The 26604-nt window shown below is 37.6% G+C and overlaps 1 protein-coding gene across 1 annotated transcript in view; it reads left to right on the top strand.

Moving 5' to 3' along the window:
- Window positions 1-2670: 2670 nt before the first annotated feature.
- The window catches only part of Palmd (palmdelphin), a 45186-nt gene continuing 21252 nt past the window's right edge, over window positions 2671-26604 (top strand). The window contains exons 1-3 of the mRNA XM_076863412.1: window positions 2671-3161; window positions 17321-17401; window positions 23075-23199. Of these exons, the coding sequence (XP_076719527.1) occupies window positions 3117-3161; window positions 17321-17401; window positions 23075-23199 (251 nt within the window). The 5' untranslated portion in view covers window positions 2671-3116. The remainder of the gene's footprint in view (window positions 3162-17320; window positions 17402-23074; window positions 23200-26604) is intronic.

Raw genomic sequence — 26604 nt, 5'->3', positions numbered from 1 at the left:
TTACCCCTCCTGCCCTCCCCCTTGTCTAATCACCCCAGTCTTGATCCTACAATGTGCTAAAGATGGCCCACCCTGAAGCTTTTGCACAAGATCTTCCTGATATGCTCTTGCTCTGGTAGCCTAATTCCTACCTCTCCTTTAAGACCTTATTCAAAGACTCCTGCCTCATTGAACCTATCTTAATGACTGTATTCTAAATTAAAGTCTTTACTCTTTCTTTCCATAACATTATCACAGAGGTTGTCATGAGAAAGTACCTCTCAGACAACCAACTACAAAAGTAAAATTGAACAAGGGTCTCAGATGGTGTACTCTGAAATCCAGGCTGTGCGTTTGCATCCAGGCTGTGTTTTCCTGGGGCTGCTAGTAGGCAATGATTGAACATGGCAAGAATGCTAAGGTAGGCTCCTTCCTGGGACACATAGGACCACTCTGGTAAGCTGACTTTGGCTCCAGGACTCTTTAATGACCTTACCAATATCTCTTAGACTTCCCTGCTGATTAAGCTGTTTCCACACAACTTTTTCTCCCTCTTTCCCCCACTTGGATCTCCCATACCTCCCCAGCCTTTATTGCCTTCCTCCACATTTTCTCTCATATATTTATTTCCTCTAATAAAATTTTGCACATTTAGCCCACCTTGGCATTTGTTTCTCATAAGATTCAGAATAACATAATCATCTTCTCACCTATTATGTTCTACTTATTTATTACATTTATCTTTTACTGCCTACCACAAGATGAATTCCAAGAGAGCAGGAATTTTGTTCACTTATATATTCCAAACACTTAACATAGACCTGGACAAGTGTTTAATAAATACGTGCAGAATGAATGAACAACACCTGCTTTAAAAATATTAGCAAGTGTTTGTAGCATCAACTAGACAAATGAACAAACACATGACAATACCAATTGCTTGATACAACTTTGCTCCTTTCTTAATTCCCTGATCCTCTTATTTTATCGAGTCTTACTTACGCTAAAAAAACAAACAAAAAACAACTTTGTACTTCCTATAATAAAAATGAGATTTGAGGGAAAATTTGATTTTAGAAAAAGATCCAGATTAATAATTGGAGGACTGCCCATCTCTTCTGGGGAGCAGATATGCAGTTCTGACTGATATTTACCACTGCTACTCTCTTGTCTTTAATTTCAGCCAAGATCTGCAGATAAACAAAATTGAAAGCTTTGAGGGTTTGATTTTTTTTTAAGTTTAAATATCCATCCAAATGGCAGCAAACTTGGCCCATGCCTAAACAATTCTTGAACTCTCTATTCCCCCCAAGTGTCTCTTTTGAGGATGTAAAAACAAAGATAAACTTCACCCAAGTATAATTTCAGACCCTTGAAACTGCTGAGCTTCATCTTGGGATTGGGCTCTAGGATTGGGAAGCAAAAAAAAAAAAAAAAATATATACACACACACACACACACACACACACACACATAAACACACACATATGAAAATCTTATTTCATTAGGGCCCCTAAATTTCTGCAAAGGAGAATCCCATAGGGTTCTGTTGGAGGGTTTTACACCAGCTGTAATTTTTCTTGGAGCTGGATGGAGGAGGAAAGCAGGTTCAACCCTTCTTCATAAAGACTAACTTAGGCATCAGTCTGTGACTTACCTTGCCTGTGTCCTTGGACAGACCTTGATGAAGGGCTGTTGTAAGACCAGACAGTTGAAGTTCCAATCCTGACTTTGCTACTTATTATCTATGTGGAAAATTACCTCCCTGAACCTGTTGCCTCATTTTTTAAATAGGGATAACACATTTATTATTCAGCACCTTGTCCAATAAATAGGATGTAACTCATTTGCCCATAGAGAGTGCTCAGTAAATATTAGCCATTACTATTATTAATAACAGAAACAAAGGAAATTAAACCTTATGTTCAATGTTTGGTTTGTCTTTTTAAACTCTTCAGCTGTTAATATGAAGGTGTTTGATAGTATCCAAACATGTAATAATGAGGTAGATGGTAATTAGGGTTGACTGCATCCAAATTTAATTAAAGAACTGTCCCAGAAAAGAAAACAAAGTCAATTGCAAAGTTTCCTGGTCTCTGCTTCAACCTAAGAGCTTCACTGGGTTTCACTCCTGTTTTCTAAAGGGCAAGGGAACGTCCACGCAGGGTCGGGCTGCCAGCAGTTACAGAACATCTCATCACACTTGCAAAGGCTCACTCCTCTCTCTTGTGTAACTGGTGAGGTCAAAATGGGCACCTTCATGGAAGCCCAGAGTGCCATTTCTGAATGAAGTCCAAGAAAGAACTGCATTCCATAGAAATCCAAGTCAGGCACCAGCAGAGCATGGCACTTGCTGTTTAAAGTGCACTGAGCACTCCTGGAGGGCCAGCTTTTTAATATCATCACCTTAACACCTTTGATTTCTTCATGACCTAAGATTCCAAAGTCTCCAATAAACTGCTACAAATGGGGAGGTGGGAGAGGAGGACAGCCTGATGTAAATTTACCACTATGTGAAGTTCTAAAGTAACTATAGAAGTTTCTATTACTGCTCAAAGCCAAACAGAGGGAGAAAGACAAATAAGTGACTTGGCACTTCTGTCCAACTGAGGTGAGACTCTCTCTTTGTAATCCTGGAGTGAGAGTGCAGGTGAACTAACTTCCTGCAAACACACACAGACCCACGCATACGGGGACAGCTGTGTGTTGCTGGAGCACAGTCTGATTAAACAGTGCGTTGGTTCCCTGTGCCAATCCTGGAAAATAATGAATTGGGTAAGGAACAGTTAATAAGAAAATGTGCCTTGCTAACTGTGCACATTACAACAAAGAGCTGGCAGCTCCTGAAGGAAAAGGGCTTGTGCTGCTGCCGTTCAAACTTGTCAGTCAACTCGTGCCAGCAGCCTCAGCGTCTGCCTCCCCAGCACACCCTCATTACATGTGTCTGTCTGGCCTGATCTGTGCATCTGCTCAGAGACGCTCCTGACAAGTCGGGAATTTCTCCATTTCTCCCTGGTGCGAAGAGCGGATTTCTCCCTGCTTCTTTTCTATCACCTCCGTGCCTCTCCCCAAGGAGGCTCTTTGATTTATGGTAGCTTTGGACTTCCTTCAGCGTCTGCCTGCTCTTGACTTCTAGAATGGAAGAAGCTGAGCTTGTGAAGGGAAGACTCCAGGCCATCACAGTAAGTCTGCATATGGTTATAACTCATTAAGGTGGTTGCTTAGAGGAACAGCACTGGTTGCTAGCTGTCCCTGTTGCTGAGCCCCCCTCAGTAAATAAACAGATCCCTCAGCCTTCATGGATGCATCTCTGCTTCTCTTAACCCTTGTGACCCTCTATAACTCTTAGGCTTTAGAACCTGAGTGCAGGGCAAATGTTCCTGATTTTCACAGACAGTTCCTATGTTTTAAACAACAATCAAAAGCTTTTAAGGCAGTCTGGTTAACTATCATTCAGCTTCTGTGTACACCTTAAAAATACTGTTTCTCCTTAAATTTCTAATTGATAGGCATTAGATCAAAAAGCAGGTCCCCAGCTTGGAAACTTTTTAAAGCAATGAATGCAGCAAAAAGTTTGGATTTTTTTAAAAGGGGAGGAGAAAAAGAATTAAAACAAATGATCTGAAACTTTTTATTTGTAGTGTCATAGTATGTTCCAGAAAGCCTAACAATTAAAATGAAAGTTGGTATATTTAAGCTAAGCATTGAACAAGAGAAAAGTAGGTAAAAGCATGTATCAGATTAATTCTCAGAGATCAGTTTCCAGTACAGTCATAAACTGAATAAGATCCTGATAGAGGAATGTGGTGCATGCAATGGATTTGGAAAATATTTCGTTAATGCCGGGAAGAAAAATAGTGCATTTTTTATGCTTGTTCTGGGAAAGAGTCAAAGCAACAAATGGATTACTTTTCTTAAATGATTCAGCTATTTAAAAAAAAAAAAAAAAAACTTCTTAAACATGCACTTGGCAGTAACCTGGAAATTCATAACACAATCATTTATCATTAGTTGCAACTTTTAATACACTTTTTTTACAGGGGAAAAAACCTTGAAAATCAACACCTAATTTCTCATATTTTTTTGCCACTGAAATTAGCTGACAGGAAGAAATGAGTACTTTTTAAAAAACTGATACTTAATCAGTGTGGGTAAGGAGGATGTTTTTCTTGTCTCTTCAAATTCTCCTAGCAAAACTAATAATTCAAATTCTCATAGCATAACTAATTTAAGATTTTTATGAAATAGATACAGTGTCTTAGTTCCACCTAGGAAGGATTCAGTACGTTAAAATGTTTTCTTAGCCAGTGGTAAGGAACCAGGAGTCCATTGATAAGGCGGGCACTCTTCCATAAGATAATACTTTTTTTCATGTGTCTAACTTCTAATCATTATATTTCCTTTCTTCAGAAATCGTTGGCTTGGGTTGTTGTTTGTTTTGTTTTGCTGTTAAAACCCCACCACCATTTCAGCTGTCCTGCTTGAAAGGACAGGAACTCCCCTCTGTTGTTTTTGGCATGGATCTTTTATATTACAGCTGTCGTCTAAAGGTTGCTTTACTGGACTATGTGAGTTGTATGGTCACAAGCTCTTTTTAATGCTTCTTTCTCTTAATGAAATGAAATCATGTCCTCAATGAAATGTAAAAATAGATGCTTCTGTATTTTCCTTTTTGATTGGGGCATACCCTAGGTTAAGCCTGTACTACCTCCAGTGCACCTTAAAACTCATACTGAAGTAGCACATATTCCAAAGATATGGCTGCATGCAGTTATCCAGGAAGACTAGGAATTTTCACTGAGGGTCCAAATGCAAGCAGGATCCTAATAAGTTAAAAGCAGTCCAGGGGGTAGTAAGTTCCTAAATATGGAGACACATGGATTTTTTTGATGATTAAAAAAAAAAAAGAACTAATTTTTGGATTATTCCATTAGCCTAAACATACCCATTAAAAAGAATTAAGCAAATTTTCAAAGGTCACAAAATACTTGTAGCTTAGAAGTAATATACTTGTATAAAAGTTGTAGAGAAAAATGGAAAAACTTTATGGGAACAAATTCCCATTCGCCTACACCTCACCAGGCTAAATCCAGTCACATTGGTCACCACCTAGAGGGGAAATGGAGCAGTAGTGTGTCCATGGAAACAACACACCAACCTCCTCCCTCCTGGGGCCCTGGAAGTGCCAGCTTTCTCCACCCTGGCCTTACCCAGGAAACCACCTCACTATTCCCTTTCTTCCTGGGAAAATGAAAATATGTGGTATCCAGGAAGCTTGCAAGGATTATTTCATTTTTGGAAGTACTTATAATCTTCACAGTCTCTGACCTAGACTAACACTCAGAGGCAATCCTCTCATCTTAACCATTTTCCTGAAATAACTTCCATGTACTTCAAGAAAAAAAATCAGAAGGCAATTGCCTAATGTAGCAAGACACACCAACTCACAGACTGCACCTTGGAAGAAAAAAAACTTTAAAACTCTAAGATCTGTTTGAAGTATAATCTCTGCTCTTCTATTTATTCCACCTGGTTTCAAATGCCTTAAAAGTCATTATTTCCACTTTTCAAAGAATTGAAAAAATAAACGTATATGTCTATAATCTGACAGAAACAAGTGACGAACTTCCTCTTAAAAAAAAATAGATTAAGTAGATGGAATGTGGCACTTGGGCTCTCTAACTGAAAATTAAATTACTGTAGTGACGCCATTCATTTCTTGTATTTGTAAAGTGAACTTTAGACTAGTCAGAAATCTTCTTGAAGATTTAAAGACAGTGAAGGCAAAATTATAAAACTACACAGGAACAACTGTTTAAAAGAAAGTACTTCAGTGTAGGAGTACCAAATATACATTCAACTTAATTACTTACTTTGATCTTCTTTCTTCATTACTTCATCCATGCACCGATTCTTCCCTTAGCAAATTTGTGGTCAAAATACCCCTTTGCCAAAGAGTTCAGTTTGCACCTATATTTTTTAAAAAGGACTGCTTCAAACTGGTTAAATATTATTTTTCATGCCTAAAAGTCTCCTGAGGCTATATTCAAGTTAGTACATATTTTAATTAATAGTTGATTCTGATATAAAGGGAGAGCTATTGAAGTCATAATTTGAAATTCACTTGTAAGGTCGCTAGAACTAATGATATCAATGTCTTCAGCACTTTTGAAAGAAGTGGGATGAAGGCCTGAAGGTGTCCCCACAGAGTTATCTCTGAAGAATTCTGTAGAAGTAAGCATGAAGAATAGTAAAAAAAAAAAAAAAAAAAAAAAAAAAAAAAAAGCCTGGGTAGATTCCCCTCAGAAAGATCTTTTTAGGATGACCACTCCATGTGCTCTTGACATCCTCCTTCACAAGGAACACATTGTCTTATGTCTCCTCCTATGGGGACATTGGAAAAGACTGTTCCTAATATGGAAATGCTCAAACTGGAAAACTCCTGGTTCTGAAACTATCTAGAAATCACAGACTTGCAGAAACAGTTCTGTTCCAGGGTTGATCTGAGATGAATTCTGAGAATTAGAATCAATTTGCAGAGAACAGAATCAACTGAGCAGGCAGGTAACAAGATAGCTGCCATTTGTAGTGTCATCAAGACCTAACTTTAACCATTAGGGATGTATGTATCAACTCATTCTTTTATGGGTGGGTTATTATGTTTGGCAAAGAAATGTGATGTAGCACGTTGGGGGGCCTTTGCTCAATTAATCATTGTTAAGCACTTCCTGTGTGCCGAGCCTTATGCATTTATATGAAAGAAGAGAAATAAAGATCCTTGGGAACCTCCCAAGTAAAGGTGGGAGTGGGTGGCAATTTTAAGAGGCGTGGTCAGGGTGTGCTTCACAGATGGGGTAACAAATGAACATAGCTATAAGGGAGGGGGCACTCTGTCAAAAGTTAGACAACAGTAGAAATCACAAGTAGAAACACCTACCTACAACTGTCTCCCTTTGGAAAGGAGCAACAAAAAGTTCTGACCCTGGAATTTGAGCAATAGAGCAACATTTGCCAACCAGAGCTGCTCAAGAGAAAAACAAACAAACAACAATTGCAGCAACAACAACAACAACAAAAAAAAAAACCCCTCACATTTCCCTGGATCCACACCCTATTTCTTTCCACTCCCAAAGAATTTTTTTTTTTTTTTTACTTGTAAATACAGGAATTTAGGAGGCAGGAAGTTTTTGACATAAAACAGAAATCTTCCCTTTCAAAGACCCATATTATAATAATAACATAAACGCAGATGGGTTCTAATTATTCTAACATGGGTTCCCTTCACCTCATCTCCTTCTCTTTTGGTCAATATTTGAGATCTTCTTAAAGTCAATAAAACATCTTATGACCCAAAGGCAGAACCTGCTACAGAATTCTCAGGGCCTGTACATAGTGAAAATGCAGCAACATTTGTTCAAAAAATATGCAAAATTTCAGAATGGTGACACCAAAGCTTAAAACTAAGAGCTGGGCCCATCTGAGCATGGTGCCCCATGTGATTTTGCAGGTCACTTGCCCAAGAAGCCAACCCTGTCTCTATATTCTAGGCCAGCCATATGTATTTCTTCCTGTTCATTCTACCTGCACAAACAAAAGAGTGAAACAAGAGCAAGCTAGCCTGGACCACTACTTTTGTTTGGACCATTGTATTATGTAGAGTTCTAAGAACTTCTTAAAGCACTACCAGTGGTTAAGAGTGTGCATAATGAACCATTGTTACATACCATGTCTCATAGTTCAGACAAACTTACAAAAACAACTTCTAATTTGTCACGAGCATTCAAAGACATCCACGGGAAGATGGTAAATGAAGATGTAGCAATCTCCTCAATAAAGAAGCCCTATACCAGAATATTCAAACAATAACGCTAGGCACAATTTCCACAGTGCTGCACCAAGATTACATGTTTCTTCCACAGAGGGAAAGATTTCTTCAAATAAATGTGCTGTGCCACATTTCTTTGCCAAACATAATAGCCCACCCATAAAAGAGACCATGTGACCAGGTATAATAATTTTGATAGCTCATTAAGGAAACTGCTTTGATAACATGGGAAGGTTTTTCCAGTGTGCTACAGAATGATAATATTACTTCACTAGATACTCCACTGAAAAAGATCACCATGAACTTTCTGAACATTACAGAATGGTCAAAAAATAATCTGCTTCTTTAGAAAACTGTGTTAAAACAAATTAAAGTCTAAATGTTTAACTGAAGTCTAAGCAAATGGAGCACCTAAAACATGGCTTCCTAATTCCCAATTTCCAGTCTCAAACCATCTAGCCTTTTTAAAAATAAAAATATTTAAAATCACTTAAACTGCAGTGATGTCATTTTGTGGAGAGACTCTGTGAAAATTGACTGCATTAAGAAGTTCCCTTACCCAGAACAGCGTGGGATGAACATTTTCCTAAAACACCAAGTCGACAGAGAGTGAGAGCTGTCCTTAGCTTTTCCATAAAATCCTAAGGACTAAGAGGAGTCAGTCAAGCCATTTAAGACATGGAACTGGGATATCCTCTGAAGCTCTGAATGGAAATAAAAACTGGCTTCTGTCCTAAGCAGCAAGTTTTCAGTGTATCATTGCATCAGTCATCGACAGGGTGATGCGGTGCAGTAAGAGGAGCTGTGACAGCTGTTCCTTAATGGATCTGTGCTAACAAACCTAGAATATAAAGTGCATCTCTTAAGCAGAAGAATTCTAAGATTACTGACAACAATAACAACACCTATTCTTCCACAGCATTTAGGCTTTAAAAAAATGTTCACAATTATTATCTCATGTGTCCAAAGAGTCCTATGATTATTATGACTATTTTCAGCGACAAATGTTGCCATCTCCATTGGACATGTGGAAAATCTAAGACCAAGGATGATTAGTTAAATGGTAGAACCTCTTCTGTTTGTCAGATTTTCTGACCACAACATCCCAATAAACTCTTTTAAACATCAAAACTGCAACCCTCACCCGACTCAGAATTTCCTTTGATTTCTGTGGCTTACTCTTATGAATAGAGTTTGAAGTGGAGCAAGGAGAAGAACCTTTAGAGGTTCTGCTTCTTTTAATCACATTTTCTAACTCAAATCAAACCTCCACTGCAGGCCCCCCACCTTCCTTAACCTGCCAGGAGTAGAAGTGGGCAAAAGAGAATGTGTTGCCATTGCAGAAGTGTCTGTTATTTTTTTTAAAAAAGGACTGAGATGGAATCCAAGTCATTTTTCATATCTTGCAATATTGAAAGACCTGGTCACATCCTCCCTATCTGTCTCCATTGCACAGTCTCTAGCCTCCAGCCAGGATTTCTTAATACCAAGACCTCTTAGCATCTCTCATAGTTCTCCAACCATGAGCTCAGCACTAGCTGAGCTGGGGCACCAATATCATCATGTGGATGGGCAAATGAAGTAATGAACAATTACAGTCAAGCTGAGAAGGGTAAACACTAATGATTGACCTGCTAACAGATCGCTTTTACACTGAAAATTAGGTCAAGCTTACTGTCACCCCTTAATAACTAAAGGGTTTGTTTTGTGTTTGTTTTTTATCCTTGTTCTATTTTGTCACTATTCATTAAAATAAATGAGAAAAGATAATAAAAGAGTAGAACACAAACTGGACTTCACTTGGAGCTCTCTTAGAATTTATTGTAAGGTTGGAAAAGAAGACTAAAAGTACAGAATGAAATGAGATTTAGAAAGTTTTTGTTTTTTGATTTATTATTGTGATAACCACCATGCCCAATTTCCATGGCTACTTAAGAAATAGGGTATTTCAAAGTTAGATTCACAAAATACTATAGGACCAAGAGAAAACAGAAAGTCTCTGTTTATATTCCTATGTTCTTCACTCCATGCTTAGGACCTATGAACTCAGCTTCTCCTGGAATGCCTCCAATACCAGGGAGATCCACACCCTATTCCATTTGAGAACAGCATTCTGGGTTAAGATTTCTGACAGGATGTGCTAGAGTCTGGTTTCCTTCACCTTTCACCCAACTATCATGGCTCCAACTACTGGTGCTTATATAACTTCATTTTCTGGATTCTGATCATTTGATCATAGGCACATTCTAAACACTCTCTAAAATGTCAGTATCACTGTTAAAAGTTGGTGCTGAGAGTTGAACAGGACCCTTACCAGGACAGAGTCCCTTATTTTGGAAATTGTATTTCTACTGATATATTTGGTAAGCAATAAGGTGCATAAAAATTATCACTGGTGAAGCTACAGAAAATTAGGCTTAACTCAAGTTCCACCACTGGGTCAACTGTATGACTTAAGAAAATTAAACACTCTAGTCCTCAGCGTCAGGGTCTCTGAAGTTAAGAATAAGAATTAATTAAGTTCAGCGGTCATATGCACAATGAATATACAAAAATCAATAGTTTTCTTAAAAGCAATAATTACTCAGAAATATAATGTGAAAATATCCCATTTTCAGTAGCTACAATTTTTTTTAAATGTAAAACTTAAAAATAATACTAGTAAGGAAATATGCCAGGTTTATTTGAAGATTTTTTTTATACTTTTACATCTTCTGAGGAAATTTATAATAAAACTTTGCTAAGCAGCATAATATATGTGACCAGAAAGGCAACTGTTCCTGGATAGGTGGTTTGAATTCAGAAAAATTGTCATAGACTTCCAAATTTATTCTAAGTTTAATGAAATTTTAATCAAAATTTCTAAAAAAGCATTCTTACTTACTTCTGGTTAAAGCCTGAAATCCCTAAAAAAGGACAATTTGGCAAATGATATAAGAAATCACAAAAACTTTTTTATACTTTGATGCAGAACTTCATTACAAGTAATTTATGCCAAAGACAAATAAAAGATGTACACAGACATGGACATCCTAAGATGTTCATAATAATTCTATCAAGGTGTGTAGTTTTCTTGGTTTATTTGGTTGGTTAGCTGGAGTTTCTTTTGTTGTTGTTGTTGTTGTTTTAAATTTGGTGGAGAGTGAGGAGAGATAAGGAATTGGTTAGATTTTCAATTTAGTTTCTATTAGAATTAAATAAAATGAATCCAAGGTCCATTTGGAAAAATAAATTATTATTGTTAATCAAGAGTTTCTTATAAGAACAATAAAAGAATACTTGCCCAACTCTATCTTCCTACAGGCCACTGGTATGGAAAAGCATTAAAAACACTAACCTTCAAATAAATATTCTTTCCTGCTCACATTTTCACAAATTTGTATGGCATAAAAACTTTTTAAAAAACCATGCAGAACCAAGGCACACTGCTTTCCTGTGACCTAGATTTACCTCACAGATATTTAGAGACAATTAAATAAATTGAGACATTTATGTGTTTGAAGTAGTTCCTAAAACATTAAAAGTTCTCAATTAAGGCTGGGCACAATGGCACACACCTACAATCCCAGTGGCTCAGAAAGCTGAAGCAGGAGGATCACAAGTTCAAGGTCAGCCTCAGAAACTTAGTGAGGCCCTAGGTAACTTAATGAAATCCTGTCGCAAAATAAAAAATAAAAAAGGACTAGGGATGTGGCTCAGTAGTTAAGCACCACTGGGTTCAATCCCTGGTGCTAAAAATAAAGTTCTCAATCAATGTTAGCCATTATTACAAACATCAAAATCTTCATCATCTGCAGATCTTGAAATAATTAAGATTCAAGGACAAACTTTCAAATCTTTGTTTTTTACTTTCTGTTTTTTTTTTTTTTTTGGTGGTGCTAGGGATTCAACCAAGGTTCTTAAACATGGTAGGCAAGTGCTTTACCACTGAACTACACCCCCAGCCCTAAATCTTTGTTTTTAATGATCAAACCCTACCTCCTAGACATGCCTCTCTAAATACAACATTCTAAATACAATTCATTCTATATCTTTGCCAGGGATTAACCCATAAATCCCACCAGTCTTTTGTAATTCATTTTTACCCTCTTTCAGAAATTGGGGCATTTGTCTCTTCCAGTCTTCTATCTTTTCACTCCATCCAAGATTCCAAAGAAATTACATAACAATATTCTTCTGCCATGTCTATAAATTTTTCTTCTCCCTGGAATAAAGCTCATCGGAGACCGAAGAGCAGCTCTGTCTCAGAGAGTTTACCTCCTCTTGGGTGTTAATTTCCCTTTAAGTGTGTTGGTTCCATCCTTCCCAGGATCAAGACTACTCTCCTTAATCAAAACTATAGGAACAAACTAGAAGTGCAATAGTTCTATTTTGTCTCTGTTATTTTAGTATTATGTTGCACTATTCATCTCAGCAGTAGTTTTACTGCTTTAAACATTTTGCTATAAGCATCTCTCTCACACACACACACCACCATCACCACCCCACCACCACCCTCAACCCCCCACCACCACCACCACGCTTTTGTGACATTAGTGCTTTTCATGTATGATCTTCTCTTCACCCTGGATATTTACTTTATTTATAACATTAAGAATACGTGCAGCCCTCTTATCTTTAGTCTTGGTTACATGAGCTCATTGAGAAGGTCACAGTTAGAATTAAACTATGTGGCTTGGTTTTTTAATAGTACCTTCCTTTTTTTTTTTTTTTTTTTATCCAAGATTTTTTTTTTCTTTTGGTACTGAGGATTGAACCCAGGGCTACTCAACCACTGAGACACATCCCCAGCCCTTTTTTACATTTTGTTTAGAGACACGGTCTCACTGAGTTGCTAAGTGCCCTGCTAAATTGCTGAGGCTGGCTTTGAACTCATGATCCTCCAGCCTCAACCTCCTGGGATTACAGCTTCAGCCTGTTGGGATTACAGGTGTGTGCCACCGTACCCAGCTCATTTTTAATTGTGTATTCGTGGTTTCATTTATAAATGGCCCATGCCTCGTAATTTGTCTTCTCTCTAAAAATATTTGTTTCTTCTTCAAGAATTTTTTTTAAAGAATTTTGAATTCAAATTCAATTTGGTTGAATTCTTTTATGATTGCTCTAACTGGCTCTTAAAAATTTTTTGAATCCATTTAGGAAAGTGCGCCTGTTCCCCCTTTCTGGTCAGGTGGTATCTAGTATAACAGTAGCAGGCTTCTGTTTTTCTTTACTTTTTTCTAAACGCCCACAACTGGCTTTGCCTTTCTTTTGTGGAAACAGGAGAACCCAAAAGAGACCTGGGACTGGAAACTAAGGCTCTGCTACTAAACACCCTACTAAGCAATCACTTCATCTCTCAGTGCCTTAAACTCTTAGGTGTAAAATGAAGTACGTGGACATGTGAGAACTGAAACTCTGACAATTTGTAATACCAGAGCACCACGACTGTGCTGATGTGTCAATGTCTAAATCCCTGTGAGGGAAGCATATGCCTTTCCATTGTTCCTTTCGGTCTTGTGGCCTATTATAAATAATATCTAACTGACCCTGAAATAAGCTTCCCTGTGGGCCTCCTTCCTCCCTTACTCCTTAAACGTGACTGTGTCATAGGATGTCTGTCCTTAGCCCCTTCTTTTCTTTTCATAAAAGTATTTCTTATCATATGGTCTCATCTATTCCTTTCAACACCTACCCCCGCTTTAGCTCTAGCTCTGACTCCTCATCTCTCTCCATCCAACATCTCCATCCCACCAGACAGCTCCACCATGTTGTCCAAGAGACACCTCAAACTTATTGTGGATCCATCATCATTCATCCCCCAACTGGTTCCTCCTCCTCCCAAATTCCTATATCTATCAAGAGATTCTGTCTTCCTGTCAGTAACATCAACATGGAAGCCCTGTGTTCCCTTTGGACTTTCCCTCTCGCTTATCTACATGTCCTCAGTGGCCAAGTCCTGACAATTTTAATGCCTTGCAGTGTTGGACATCCATGCCCTCTGCACGTTCTTCCCAAGTACTCATGACTTCTGCTTTGTCAAGTAGCCTACCTGGTCCCCCTTCAGGTTCTCACTCTTTAATACCTACTAGGCAGTGAGGCTATATTTCACATCTTAAAACATGGTGATAAGCCTATTATTCTTTTCTCCCTGAAAATGGCTCATTGCTCCTCCCTATCTCAATACATAAATAAGTTCCAAACCCCTGTCATGCTATTCAATACTCTATTAAAAATCTATCCTCATCCTGCTATTCTTAGTTATTTCCTGCTATTCCCTGTATGGCAATTTAGATCTCAGATTTGCTGTTCCAAATAATACCCCAATGTTCTAGTTCCAGGCCCTTGACCTGAATGCCCTTTCTCCCCACTCCCAGCCTTATGCCATGCCAAAGCTTCTCCTAACCACATCAGCTGGAAGCAACCTCTCCCTGTCTCCCCTCAACCCTCATACCACCTTTCTTAACAAATGAATGACAGCTACCACTATATTTCTCTGACAACAGTCAATTGCACAAGTAATCTTCCTTCTTCATGAGACCAGAATCTCTTTGAGGGAAGCTTCTCTTTCTGAATAATTTTTAAACACTGTAAAAGTCTTTTTTTTTTTTTTTTTTTTGGTACCAAGATTGAACTCTGGGGCGCTCCATCTCTGAGCCACATCCCCAGTCCTATGTTATATTTTATTTAAAACCAGGGTCTCACTGAGTTGTTTAGTACCTTGCTTTTGCTGAGGTTGGCTTTGAACTCGTGATCCTCCTGCCTCGGCCTACTGAACTGCTGGGATTACAGGCATGTGCCATCTCACCAGGCTAAACACTGTAAAATTCTTAATGTCGCATGAATATTTGTACCTAAATATTGAATAAATTAATAACAAAGTAAAACAGAATAAATCCTGCCTTCTTGACTGAATAGGCATGTTCAATACTAATTGTTAATCAATAATACCTCCTAAGTTATTAATAATTCCTAAGTACTGTGATCAAGGTAATATCTTTGGATCCTAGATGATGACAATAACTTTATAGTTGTACAACAGCTATCTACAGAGGTGCTCTACATTCTGGGGAAATTTGGGGAAGCAGATGGCATTTCACCTGTGTTTCATGATCATTTGAGAAGGAATTAGCTGATTTTGACAATTTCTGGTACGCTGGCAATAGAGCTAGATATAAAACTTAGTTTGTACTGCCGTATTGAAACTAAATTATTGTGATATTATTTTTCAATAATGCTTATAGATTCCTATCAAATTTGGCAAAGGATAATAACTTATTGTTGATGGATATCTTATGAGGGAAAAGTATTCCTATCTTAAAATAGGATTATGTCTATAACATTATAAAATTATCTTCCCACCTACCTAGACCAATAGAAAAGAGGCATCATGTTACCTCTAAGTGACAAAACACTGGTATTCCTTAGCAACCCTTGCATAAGCCTTGTGTTGCCAAAACACCCCGAAGGCTCTGCTTCTACCTACAGCTTTCATTACCTGATTACTAGCCCTAGGATGAAACCAGCCCAAATAGGCAACCATCAGGGTAGGAAAGTTTTGCTGAGTTTCATAGTCACTCTCCCCAACCATACTGTACTCTTTTTTTCTGGGCTATTTGTGAAGCCAGATAGATACAGCATCAGGTGTAGAGAGCTGAAAATGCTCTCACTTCTAATAAGAGGTCCCACTGTTGCTCCTGTCCTGAAGCTGCCTTCAGGCCTTGGGGCTTGGTAATGCAGATAAAGATAAAGGAGGTTGTGACTAGCTTAACTAACTTCCCGCTTGAGGAAGTGCTACAGGGACTTGGCTAAATTGCCTGGGATTGGAACATGGCTCTGCCATGTCTTATTTATGCAAACTTAGATGAGTTAGTGTGCCCTAAACTTCCATTTCCCATCATATAAAATGAAAATTATTACAATATATCTTTGTTATTATAACTATTAAATAAAATAGCACCTGTGAAACACCAAAATGCTACTAATATTTGCTCAATAAATCTCTTATGGAGAATTGGCTCACAGAGGTTTTCAAGAGTCTTTGTGACTAATGACTAAATTTCATCCAAAAGAAAGAAGCGATTCTAAAGGTCCATGTTTTCTGCCTAATTTTTCCCAAAAGAACTGCTTCTAAAATTTAAGAAGTAGTGCTGATGAAGTCAGATGTCTCTCCTATACACAAAGAGAAACAGGAAGTAAAGTTGGAGAACAATGTGTTGTTTTTCTTCAACAAATGTACCTGCACTTACACATCAAAAAAGAGTTTTAATCTTCAAAGGAATCACATCAGGAAGCCATGCACTTATTTCAATAATGCTGCCAAATATTTTTGGAACTCTTCCTTCTAAATTACCTTCTGAATCTGCTTCAAATTCTTTTAGATGTCTTCATTGGCAACAAAATTTTATCCTTTGGAAATTTTCCATTTTGAAAGCAAATTTAAAACCAACTCTTATGAACAAAATGGAGGACAATGTCACCTCTAATCAAAATAAGGACTTCTTTACATGGCTATTCAGCTGCCTTTATTTCAGATATGGAATCTCAGGCCAGTAGAGGCATGGTCATAATTAATGTGTTGTTTTGTGAGTAAATAACAGGTTACATTATTACGTTACAGGAAACTTCACATATATTTGCTCACCTAGTGTTCATATCATCTGAGGTCTGTACTCATTTTCCCCATTTCATACGTGAGGTAATTGAAATGCAGAGAAGTTAAGGGTTTTGTCTAAAGACAGAGCCTTAAGTCGAGGAGCCAGATATCAAACCCAGACTCTCCACTTAGTATATATGCTATATTTTCTAGAAAGTACAACCTGTGCGTGTTAATGATTTTGCTTTCTGTTGTGTTTTGTTGTTGATTCTTTCAAGATACTATCATTTAAACTTGGTGAATGATAGTGTGTCTCTCCATGTTTTTTGTTTGTCTGTTTGTTTACCTCAGCTACTGTAATGAAGCAGTATCTGAACTCTGTCTCTCTGTTGTCTCTTTCCAAGGAGGAAGCAGTCCCACTTTCTGGCTGCCTGGCTTTCTAACTACCCAGAGGCAATCCTGGGCTTGCACAGGTGCTGGCCTTTCACCCAGCAGCCTCTTTACCCTTGAGCCAGAGGCCTCCCTTCTATAGTGCCTCCTCAGGCCTGTTTCAAAACTTCCTCTAAAAACTGGCTTCTTCCATTGTATCATTCAGCTGGGTCAGTCTCACTGGATTGAAGGAAAGGAAAGAAGAGGAAAGTAGGAAGGAAAGGCATTGGGATTTTTTAAGTTCTTTTAGGTTTAAGTTGATAAAACACCTTTGCATATTATTTTCCATAAACAGAGTGCTCTGCTTCCCCTGACCCCTGCCCTTTCTCTCTTTCCCATTTCTCTCCTTGGCTCCTTTGCTTTGAACTATAGGTTTCCAAAGCAGCTTCAGACCAATGTCAAGGCCATGTGGCTGACCAGTCATTCATTATTCAAATAATGACAAGCCCAAGAAAACACGTGTAAGCAAATTTTTTTTTAAATTAATTATTCTGGAACTTTTTAAATTTCAGGATAAAAGAAAAATACAGGAAGAAATCTCTCAGAAGCGTCTGAAAATAGAGGAAGAAAAACTAAAACACCAGCATTTGAAGGTAACCTATGACTTTAATTGTATTTCAATGATTTTGTATTCAAATAACCTAATGGCATTCAAATTTCAATAGAAACGATGCTTTCAGAGACAGAAAATTCCCAGCATAGCTCTCAACATTCTAATAGCCCTAGAAGAAGCCAACAAGCTAGCAATATTTGCATATGAGATGAATACCTTCTGTCAAACTCATGGGAAGCTGAAAACATGGTTTGATTACTTCTGTCCTTTAGCACTGAATTTCCTAATTTTCCTCAGTAGCCTTGAGAATTCAGCCTTGAGAATTTGGCCCTGATACAGTCTTTTTTAACATCCCTGGGGAGGGGATCCAGCTAGGAAGTTCCCTTTGAAATCAGTGAAAGGCCAGGCATTCCCCAGGGGATGCAGAACAGACAGTGTCCAGCCTGGTCAAGGATGCTTGTGTTTAAAAGCTCAGTGTGATGAATCCAATGTTGTTGGAGAATGGCTCGGGTTGGGTTTCTGTTTTATTTTGTTTTGACAGAACATGAGATCATAACCATAAATAAGTCTCCATTTTTAAAAATCAGACTTTACATCTTTCACTGGGTGTGGTCATTTTGTAATTAAAGCACATTGAGTTTCAATATTTTATTACGTAGCTTAGTCACAGGATGTAAGCAAATGACAAACAGGAGCTCCTTGTGAACAGGCCCAAGCAGGAAACTGTACTTATCTGGCAGGGCTGCTACCAATAAATTTAATGAATCCCCTCAATGAAACATTGTTTCATGCTCATGGGGGTCTCAAAAATGAAGTTAAAATTGCCAAATTCAGCTAAATCCTTTTTTTTTTTTTTTTTTGGTACTGGGAATTGACCCAAGGAACTTTACCACTGAGCTACATGACCCCATCCTTTTAATTTTTTATTTTGAGACAGGGTCTCATTGTTGCTGAGGCTGGTCCTCAAACTTATCATCCTCCTGCCTCAGCCTCTAGAGGTGCTGAAATTACAGGCACGTTCCACCAAGTCTGGCCTAAATCCATCTTTTTCCAATGGAATAAGTACACCTCTGAAAAGAAACTAAAACTCTGATTAGCCTCAGTTCTTCAGATTCAGTTGGCTTTTTTGCTCCTATACCAGCTGACATTGCTGTTGTTTGATGGATAATTGCAAATCATAGTTAACCTACTGCTGTCCTTTCAATATGTCACAAAGAATATACATGAACCAGGTGTGGTGGCACACACCTGTAATCCCTGCAGCTCAGGAGGCTGAGGCAGGAGGATCATGAGTTCAAAGCCAGCCTCAGCAACTGCAACATGCTAAGCAACTCAGTGAGACCCTGTCTCTAAATAAAATACAAAATAGGGCTGGTGGTGTGGCTCAGTGTTCGAGTGCCCCTGAGTTCAATCCCTGGTAACACACACACACACACACACACACACACACACATATATATATACACATAGATATACATGAGTAGTAAACACAAAAGAAATGCAATGTATATTCCTAGAAAATTGATAAAATGAAAACAGATTATACCAAGTTATATCAGTGTAATTCAAATGAAATATGTCAAATCTAGAACAATATTTGAAATAGATCATTTCTAAACCCAAACAACAATTTGAGAATTTGTGTGCGCTCGTTCTCTCTCTCTCTCTCTCTCTCTCTCTCTCTCTCTCTCTCTCTCTCTCTCTCACACACACACACACACACACACACACACATTTTTATACAATTTGGTTCTGGCAGAGAACAGCTTCCTGTGTCTGAGTAAACCGATAGCTCTCCAGCATATGGCAATTGCGATTCTTGCAGAATGGGTAGCAAATAAAAGCAGAGCTCACAGTAAAATAAAGGTTTAAATATGGCCTCAGTTCATTTTGGAAGTAAGTTTCACATAGGAAAAGCCTGACTTACTGATAGGTCCATTTTTGAGGTGCCACTTCATTTTAGTACTTGTCAAGAACAGACCAGAAAGTAATATATGATCTTCCTTATCAGTTTCCTTCTGGAACCAGGAGACCTTTCCTAATCTAATCCAATCAAAACATTTATCATGCTTTGGACTGCCAAATACAGTTGTGCAGATTGTGTACTGCATAAGTACAAATGGAGGTGCTGAAATCCTGCCCACACTTCCTTGCCAACTGTTTACTCTGGCCCATGTCTGCTTGTGCCAGGAGCAAGAGGTTTCCATTTTTTTTTTTTTCACACAAAGTTGATATCCAACTTCCAAAGCTGTGCTTGACCCAAAGGAATGGAGGTGAGGAGGAGGAGGAAATGATATATTTTCCTAATTTGGGAAATTCAAGATTAAATAAGCAAAACAAGTTAAATGATGGTGCTTAATTTAAATTGAAGTATAAGCATAAATTTCTTAATCTGAGGTGGTCAAAGTTTTGTGAAAGATGTGAAATTTGGGGCTGGGGTTGTGACTCAGTGGCAGAGCACTTACCTTGCATGTGTGAGGCACTGGGTTCGATCCTCAGTACCACATCAAAAAATAAAAAAAAATTAAAAAAAAATAAAGATATTGAGTCCATGTATAACTAAAAAAAAAAAAAATTTAAATGATGTGAAATTTAAGCTGGGTCTTAACCAGTAAGTAGAATATATACGGTTGTACAGAGGACCTTGAAGTACATGAACATTTATTAAACACTCATTATGTGCAAGGTACTAAATTGGACACTAAGAATTTAAAATAAATAAAATTTGACCTGTGCCCTAAAAATAATAACTGACACAGAAATGCATAATGACATTTATCCTATGATGAGCACTCTGTAGAAGTCATAAAAACACAGAGGAAAGAGTGGCTATTTGAATAGAGGATATTTTTCCAAGTTTGCAGAAATAGTTTGCTATGCCAAACAGCAACCAGGCATAAATCCAAATCAGCATTCAAAAATGTGCAAAAGTATTTTAAAAATTAATTCTACAATATGTTCACCAAGTCGAGAAAGTTCTAGTGGCCTCTATAGTTAACACTAGTTTCTGGTTTTCTTCTGTATCTGTTTGTTCTCTTTGCTGTGAATGTCCTTACCACTTCCCTGATGCAAACTTTTTATTACACTTTAGTGGCACAGTTAACAACATAAGCATAAGCACTTGCAAAGTGTTCCTCCAAGTGTTCCTCCTGCATCAGCATACAAACATTTCAAAATAGTTGCAGTAACTCACTACGATCTTGCTTCTGATTCCGATGATCATACCCAGGACCACTACACAGGGAACTTCCAGGGACATTCTCATTCCAGTATTCAAACAACTCTAGGATTTGCACATTAGGGATCTTTTTGCCTAGTAATAGCATCACAATCTCACACCACCAAGAAACACAAAATATACTGTCTAGAGAATTGTCCTTTCCTGTAAATCCATTCATTCACAGTATGAAAAAATCAATTTATCCCAAAAGCTTACTGAAATTGCTGGGTAGAATTGCTTCAGAAAAACTCTTTCCTTAAAAACTGCCAAAGATTTTTCTATCACCTGCAGGTAACTTATACTTTCATTCAGTTCATATGGTTTTTAATTCTCCATTTTACTATAGTGAAATAGATTTTCTTATATTCATTAGCTTCTCATACAAAGATTAAAGTCTAAACTATGGCATAAAAGCAAAATAACTGTTTTGTGCACTCCAATATGTGATTGAGATCATTTTGACTGCACATCCAAATTGTATATTTGATATTTAAATTAAAGCAGTGAAAAATGACAATTTGTGAAGTATGGACAAAGTTTTGTAAGTCTTTGATTAAAATTATTCTTGTTCTTAACCAGACTAAGAATCAAGAATGTAGCCCAAAGTTCAGCTAATCATGTTACCAGTTCATTCACCTCTATCTGCAATTCAACATCATAAACCATGCCATTCTAGTGATTGTTACAGATCTAAGCATGCAACTGACTGAACTATCCTCATGGATAGTTCTTAAGCACTGTAACTTACTTTGATAGGCATTATCTGTCTTCTTTATTATACATTAGCTATCTTTAAATGCCACCAACAAAAATAAGTTAAAAATCAAGGTGAATTCTTAAAAATGCTGATATATTTAGATTTTCTTGACATCTTTGACCTCAGGAGCCAAATCTTGACCTCTATTAGTAATATTTACTAGGTCTATGAGAAACATTTTTGCAAACAACTAACCAGCTATAATAAGAGGTCAAGGTAACACTGGGGGAGAGAATCTTCCTGTGACAGAATGCAGTAACATTGCTCTTCTGGAGTGTGTTGTCCACATGCAATTGCTGCAAACTCTGACAAGGTCAACACAAATGTGATGATCTGGGCTGAGGTTCTTTGTCACTTGGGTCCTGTGGCTTTCAAGTAGTGTCCTGTGTACCTGTAGATTTCCATGCACCTCACTGCTTTATCTAAAGCCATCTGAATTTTATTCGTTCTTCAAACTACCATTCCATATGATGTTTATTTGCAATTAGCGTACTGTTGGATTTTAAATAATCGTTTGAAAAACATTGTCTTTCTTAAGATAACCTTTGTAATTATCAAGCATAACCAAGGCTAATTAACTTTTTTGAACTCAAATATATTTCTATTTCAGTGGTATTAATTCTATCATCCTTTAAAAAGAGAAAACAACATTCTTCTTACTTGCTCTTATTTTAATTGTAATATAAGAGAAGTCCCAGAAAATAAAGTTCCTACAATCTCCTCATCATTATAGGCATAGTGACTCCCCAAAGAATAATTGAATAACTAAGCAAACAATGTAGGATACATATGAATACATGTGAAGCCCTTTTTTATCAGGAAGAAGGGAAGAAACTCCAACTCTTTGATAATAATAGAATCATATATCATACAATTTCCACTTGAGACATGGCTGGATGCTAGCTAAAGCCCCTCAAAAGTTTCTAGGTCTCTTTCATTGTTTTAAGTTTTCTTAAGCTCATCAGTTTAATTCTTTCAAGTAAATTCAAAAGAATTTTTTCTGTATGATGAAACATATCTTTTTTTGTGTTGTTAAAGTTGACAAAAAAAATCAACTCATCAATGTTTAGGTATAGCCATGAATTTTGGGCATCATATTATGTGAACAGGTAGGAAGCTGGATTTAAGAATGTCTAGAACCAGGGAGATTCCCAGAAGACAGAGGAGTGCTGGGTGTTGCTATTGTATCTTAAACTAATTTTACCTTGTTCTTGCAGCCCAAGATATAATAGCAGCCTTCTGTTTTGCCCACCATTTCAATTAGTCCCAGAAAAGGTTATTATGTGAGGTCATGGTGTGAACATCAAAATGACTTCATGGAACTTTGAACTTTGTTAAGGACACAAGACATACAGCCATCAACCAAAGAAATAACAGTAAAGACATCACATTGTGAGGTCTCTACAGGACTGTGATAAACATACAGCACAGCATGATTCTAGAGGGCTAGGATGGGGCTGCCAGGGAGGGAGGGGACAGGGGTCTTCATGAGCTGAAGGAGCCTGACACTAAGCCTCAAAGGTAAATAGAATTTAGATACAGAAAACATGGCTTTGGAAGGGGGTCAAGAAGGTTGTGAAAAGGAAAATGGCAGATTTTTGGGGGGGCAACGCAATGGGAGAAAATTCTTCTTCTTTAACATGTCCACTATTGAAATTCATAAGATTTGAAAGAAGAGATTTTTATTTAAGTTACTGACTGATATGAGAACATGTGTGTGTGTTTCCTGACACCAGAAAAAGGCCTTGAGGGAGAAATGGCTTCTCGATGGAATCACCAGTGGGAAAGAACAGGAAGAGATGAAGAAGCAAAATCAGCAAGACCAGTACCAGATCCAGGTTCTAGAACAAAGTATCCTCAGGTAGGACCTCACTGAGATGCCCCACGACTGCCTTCTCCTTTGTCTTTGTACAGTGTGTTTGTGTAGCAAGCTATTCTCAGTTTAAGACGCAGAATCACATCTTCCATTTTTATTTCCAAAAATGACTAGGGAAACACACCAGTAGGCAGAAATAGAAATGTTACTTTAAATGTCTCCTGAATATCTCAACGCTATTTTTAAACATATATGGGTGAGTTACCCATACCTCTCCGAGTCTATGTCCTGTAATTACCTATCTTCAGGGTTGTTGAGCAGATCTTAGAGTATTTATGCATCTACTGGGCATATGGCAGATGCATCAAAAACTGTGCTTCTTCCCAGCGCCAGACCCCACTCTCTCCTGAAAACAGGTGACAGGTCTACAGGTGTGTTTGCATTGTCTCTCCATCAGACCTCTCCCTCACCATCCCCACTCTATTTTGGAAGAGAAAATATCAGATACAGGGACCCTTTTCTACTTCTGTGACCATGTGGCCACAGGTGTTCATCTCATTTTTCCATTTCCTTCCCTTCCCATCATGCACAGTCAGCAACTCCTGGTGGAACAAGTACAATCATCAGATTACCATACCTTAAAAAGAGATAACGGGCTTGAAAAAAAAAAACAAAAAACAGAAAGCTCAATATAAGGTGAGATTACTAGTACTATCCCCCCCACAAAAAGATAGCATGAAGAATCAGATATTGGAAAGTCAAAAGTCATTTTCCAAAATGGACAACATGGGAAAAAAAGCTTCCTTTATAAAAAATTATTTCCATCTTATTTGCTTAATTACCCATTTGTGTTTTTAGTAGCTAAAATCATTGCTTATCCCTATTTAGCTGTTTTTCTGAAATTAACAATTCTTAAGAAGTTATATAATTTAAACATCTATTTTTATAAACCCCTCAGTTATTTGCTCAAAGACGTGGAGTGCTTCCAAACAGTAGACAATAAACACCTTAAAAATAAATAAATAAATAAATCAGCCCTACAGTTTGGAAAACTCCATTCTCTTAGCAAGAGCTTCTTACCAAGTCTGACTTCAGCTGATAATTACTTCCCTTCTTCCTCAGCATGGAATCCTTATCTCCCAAGGAGTCCAGAGTTAATCCCTGTAAGCCCTTCCCGCTGCAGAGACACCTCCTTGCTTTCCCTCACAGCTTCTTTTCAGTCTTTCCACCTACTGAACACCTACAACTTTATCTGTACCTGATGATAATTGAAGTGGCTACATATGCTCAAGCTCCATGAACAGGTTTGGGCAGCATTCTGAGTAATCCCAAGTACTTACTAAGACTCTTCTGATTGCTTTTGGACCTTGCCTGAATGCTCTCAGAAGCACATAAGCTTCTACCAGTACTGACAGAGGTCTGTCTAGTGACAGCTCCTGTCTGACCAAAACTAGAAGAGAATAAGGAGGAGAGGTATTTAAATAATATACATTATGCTCCCAGCACTTTACATATCCCATTTAATCTTCATAACTCTGTGAGGTAGGTATGAACTTCATTTTTTTTAATTGTACAGATTTTTTATTGTTTTACACCAAAACAAATGTACTGCAAATTACCAAGGGTTGAACTTCATTTCTTGAAGAAAGATTAAGGAAGTCACACAACTAGAAAGAGGCAGATCAGAACTATTTCATCTGACTACCCTATACTGCCTATCAAACAACATCACGCAGCAACCTCTGTGAACACAAAAGGTGTTACCTCTTATGATAAGTCTTGGAAGCATGATCTGTCCCTTTATTCTCCTTTCTCCAAAACCTCCTATCACATTGGGGGATCTTCTTCCATGTCCCTCTACTTTCTTAAAGTACCAAATAACTACCTGTTATTTGGTACAATTTCTGGCATCTCAATACAACTTCATTTTAGGTCTTCAGGATGCTATTAACTCATCACTAGTCCTAAATAAACACCAAATTATTTTAGTCCCCCAATATGAATAATAACAAAAATGGTTCATTCTGAAGGGCTTTGTACAGTTTACAAAACACATGCATTTACATTGTCACTAAATACTCGTGGCAATTCTAAAATAAATAAATAAAAATTTAAAAGCATCAATACCTTCATTTGATGAGAAAATAGACTTAGAGATGGTAAAGATTAAATTAAGACCACAAGGTCAGTTATGAGTAGCCTTTAGTCTAATGCAAGGGAAGGTCAGTGCTCCTCAGCTAGAAAATGAAGCGAGAGATGTAAATGTTCAGGAAATAGTAAGACACCTGACCGTGGACAAGTGTTATCACTTATAATCAGCAAACTGCTTTGGTTAAGGAACAGTCCGAAAGAAATGTATTTGCAAAGAATTAGTAAAGAATTTGCATTCCTTGTGGTTCACAGAGGCATGTTTATCTGGTGAAAAATGTGGAAGGAACAGAATGTTCCAAAGCAACATAGGAAGACATGAAATACGTGGGCCTTGTCTACATTAAGCAGCCTCCACAACTGCCCCTCATTATAGAAATCACACTGCCAGAGCTGCTTTACCTGATAATTGAACATTTTTTTCTCCGATATTTCTAAAGCTATGAAATAATCAGGTGCATGGTTTTTTGTTTTTTTTTTTAATTCAATCTTTGCCTAAACAACTATTCACAGTGCCTAAGAAGCTTTTATTACCAACTAAACCAGAGCAATTTCCTGCTAGTTCTGAATAGCAATCAAGCCACCTGATGAAGTTGAACTAAGCAGAACTGTCTCATTCCCTAAGCCGGGAAAGTAACCCAAACCCTGCATGTGATTTACCATTTCACTTAGGTGCCTGCTCAGGGGTGACATTGGCCTTTCTGCTATTGGCCTTTCTACCTAACTAGAATAGCTAGTTAATAGCTAGAGAATAAGAGTTGGATCAAAACAGAAACACTGTAATTACCTTGGATTTTGCACATGAAGTTTTCATTCCTTTTATGTCCATACTTACGTGTGATGGGCTAAAAGAGCACAGCCTTTGGCATTCAAATCCCTGTTTTGCTAACCACCTAACTAGAATTCTTTCCAATAGGAAATAATTGATGAATTCTTCTTTATGGCTCAAAATCTAAAATGCTAATAGGGCTTAATTTTTATAGAACATTTGCTGTGGACCAAGCATTACTCATACTTATTATTTCGTTGAATTCTCACAATCACTCTTTAAGGTAAGTGACATTTAACAGGTGAGGAAAATTTATAGAGTCCAACTGACTCTGTTACATAGTTAAAAAGTTAAGAGCCACAATTTCAATTCTAGTTACAAGTCCTAATTGAGAAGTAAAACTGTGCCTTAGATCCAGCAGAAAATTTTTACAAAATTTAAATTCTACCATTTAAATAGTGCCTGACTATGATAGTGCCTGACTTTAATCCCAGGATCTTGGGGCTGAGTCAGGAGGATCCCAAATTCAAGGT

Source organism: Callospermophilus lateralis, chromosome 7 (assembly GCF_048772815.1).
Source record: "Callospermophilus lateralis isolate mCalLat2 chromosome 7, mCalLat2.hap1, whole genome shotgun sequence".
Taxonomy (NCBI): domain Eukaryota; kingdom Metazoa; phylum Chordata; class Mammalia; order Rodentia; family Sciuridae; genus Callospermophilus; species Callospermophilus lateralis.
The sequence above is the reverse complement of the archived record's forward strand: the minus strand, read 5'-3'. Positions and strand labels throughout refer to the sequence as shown.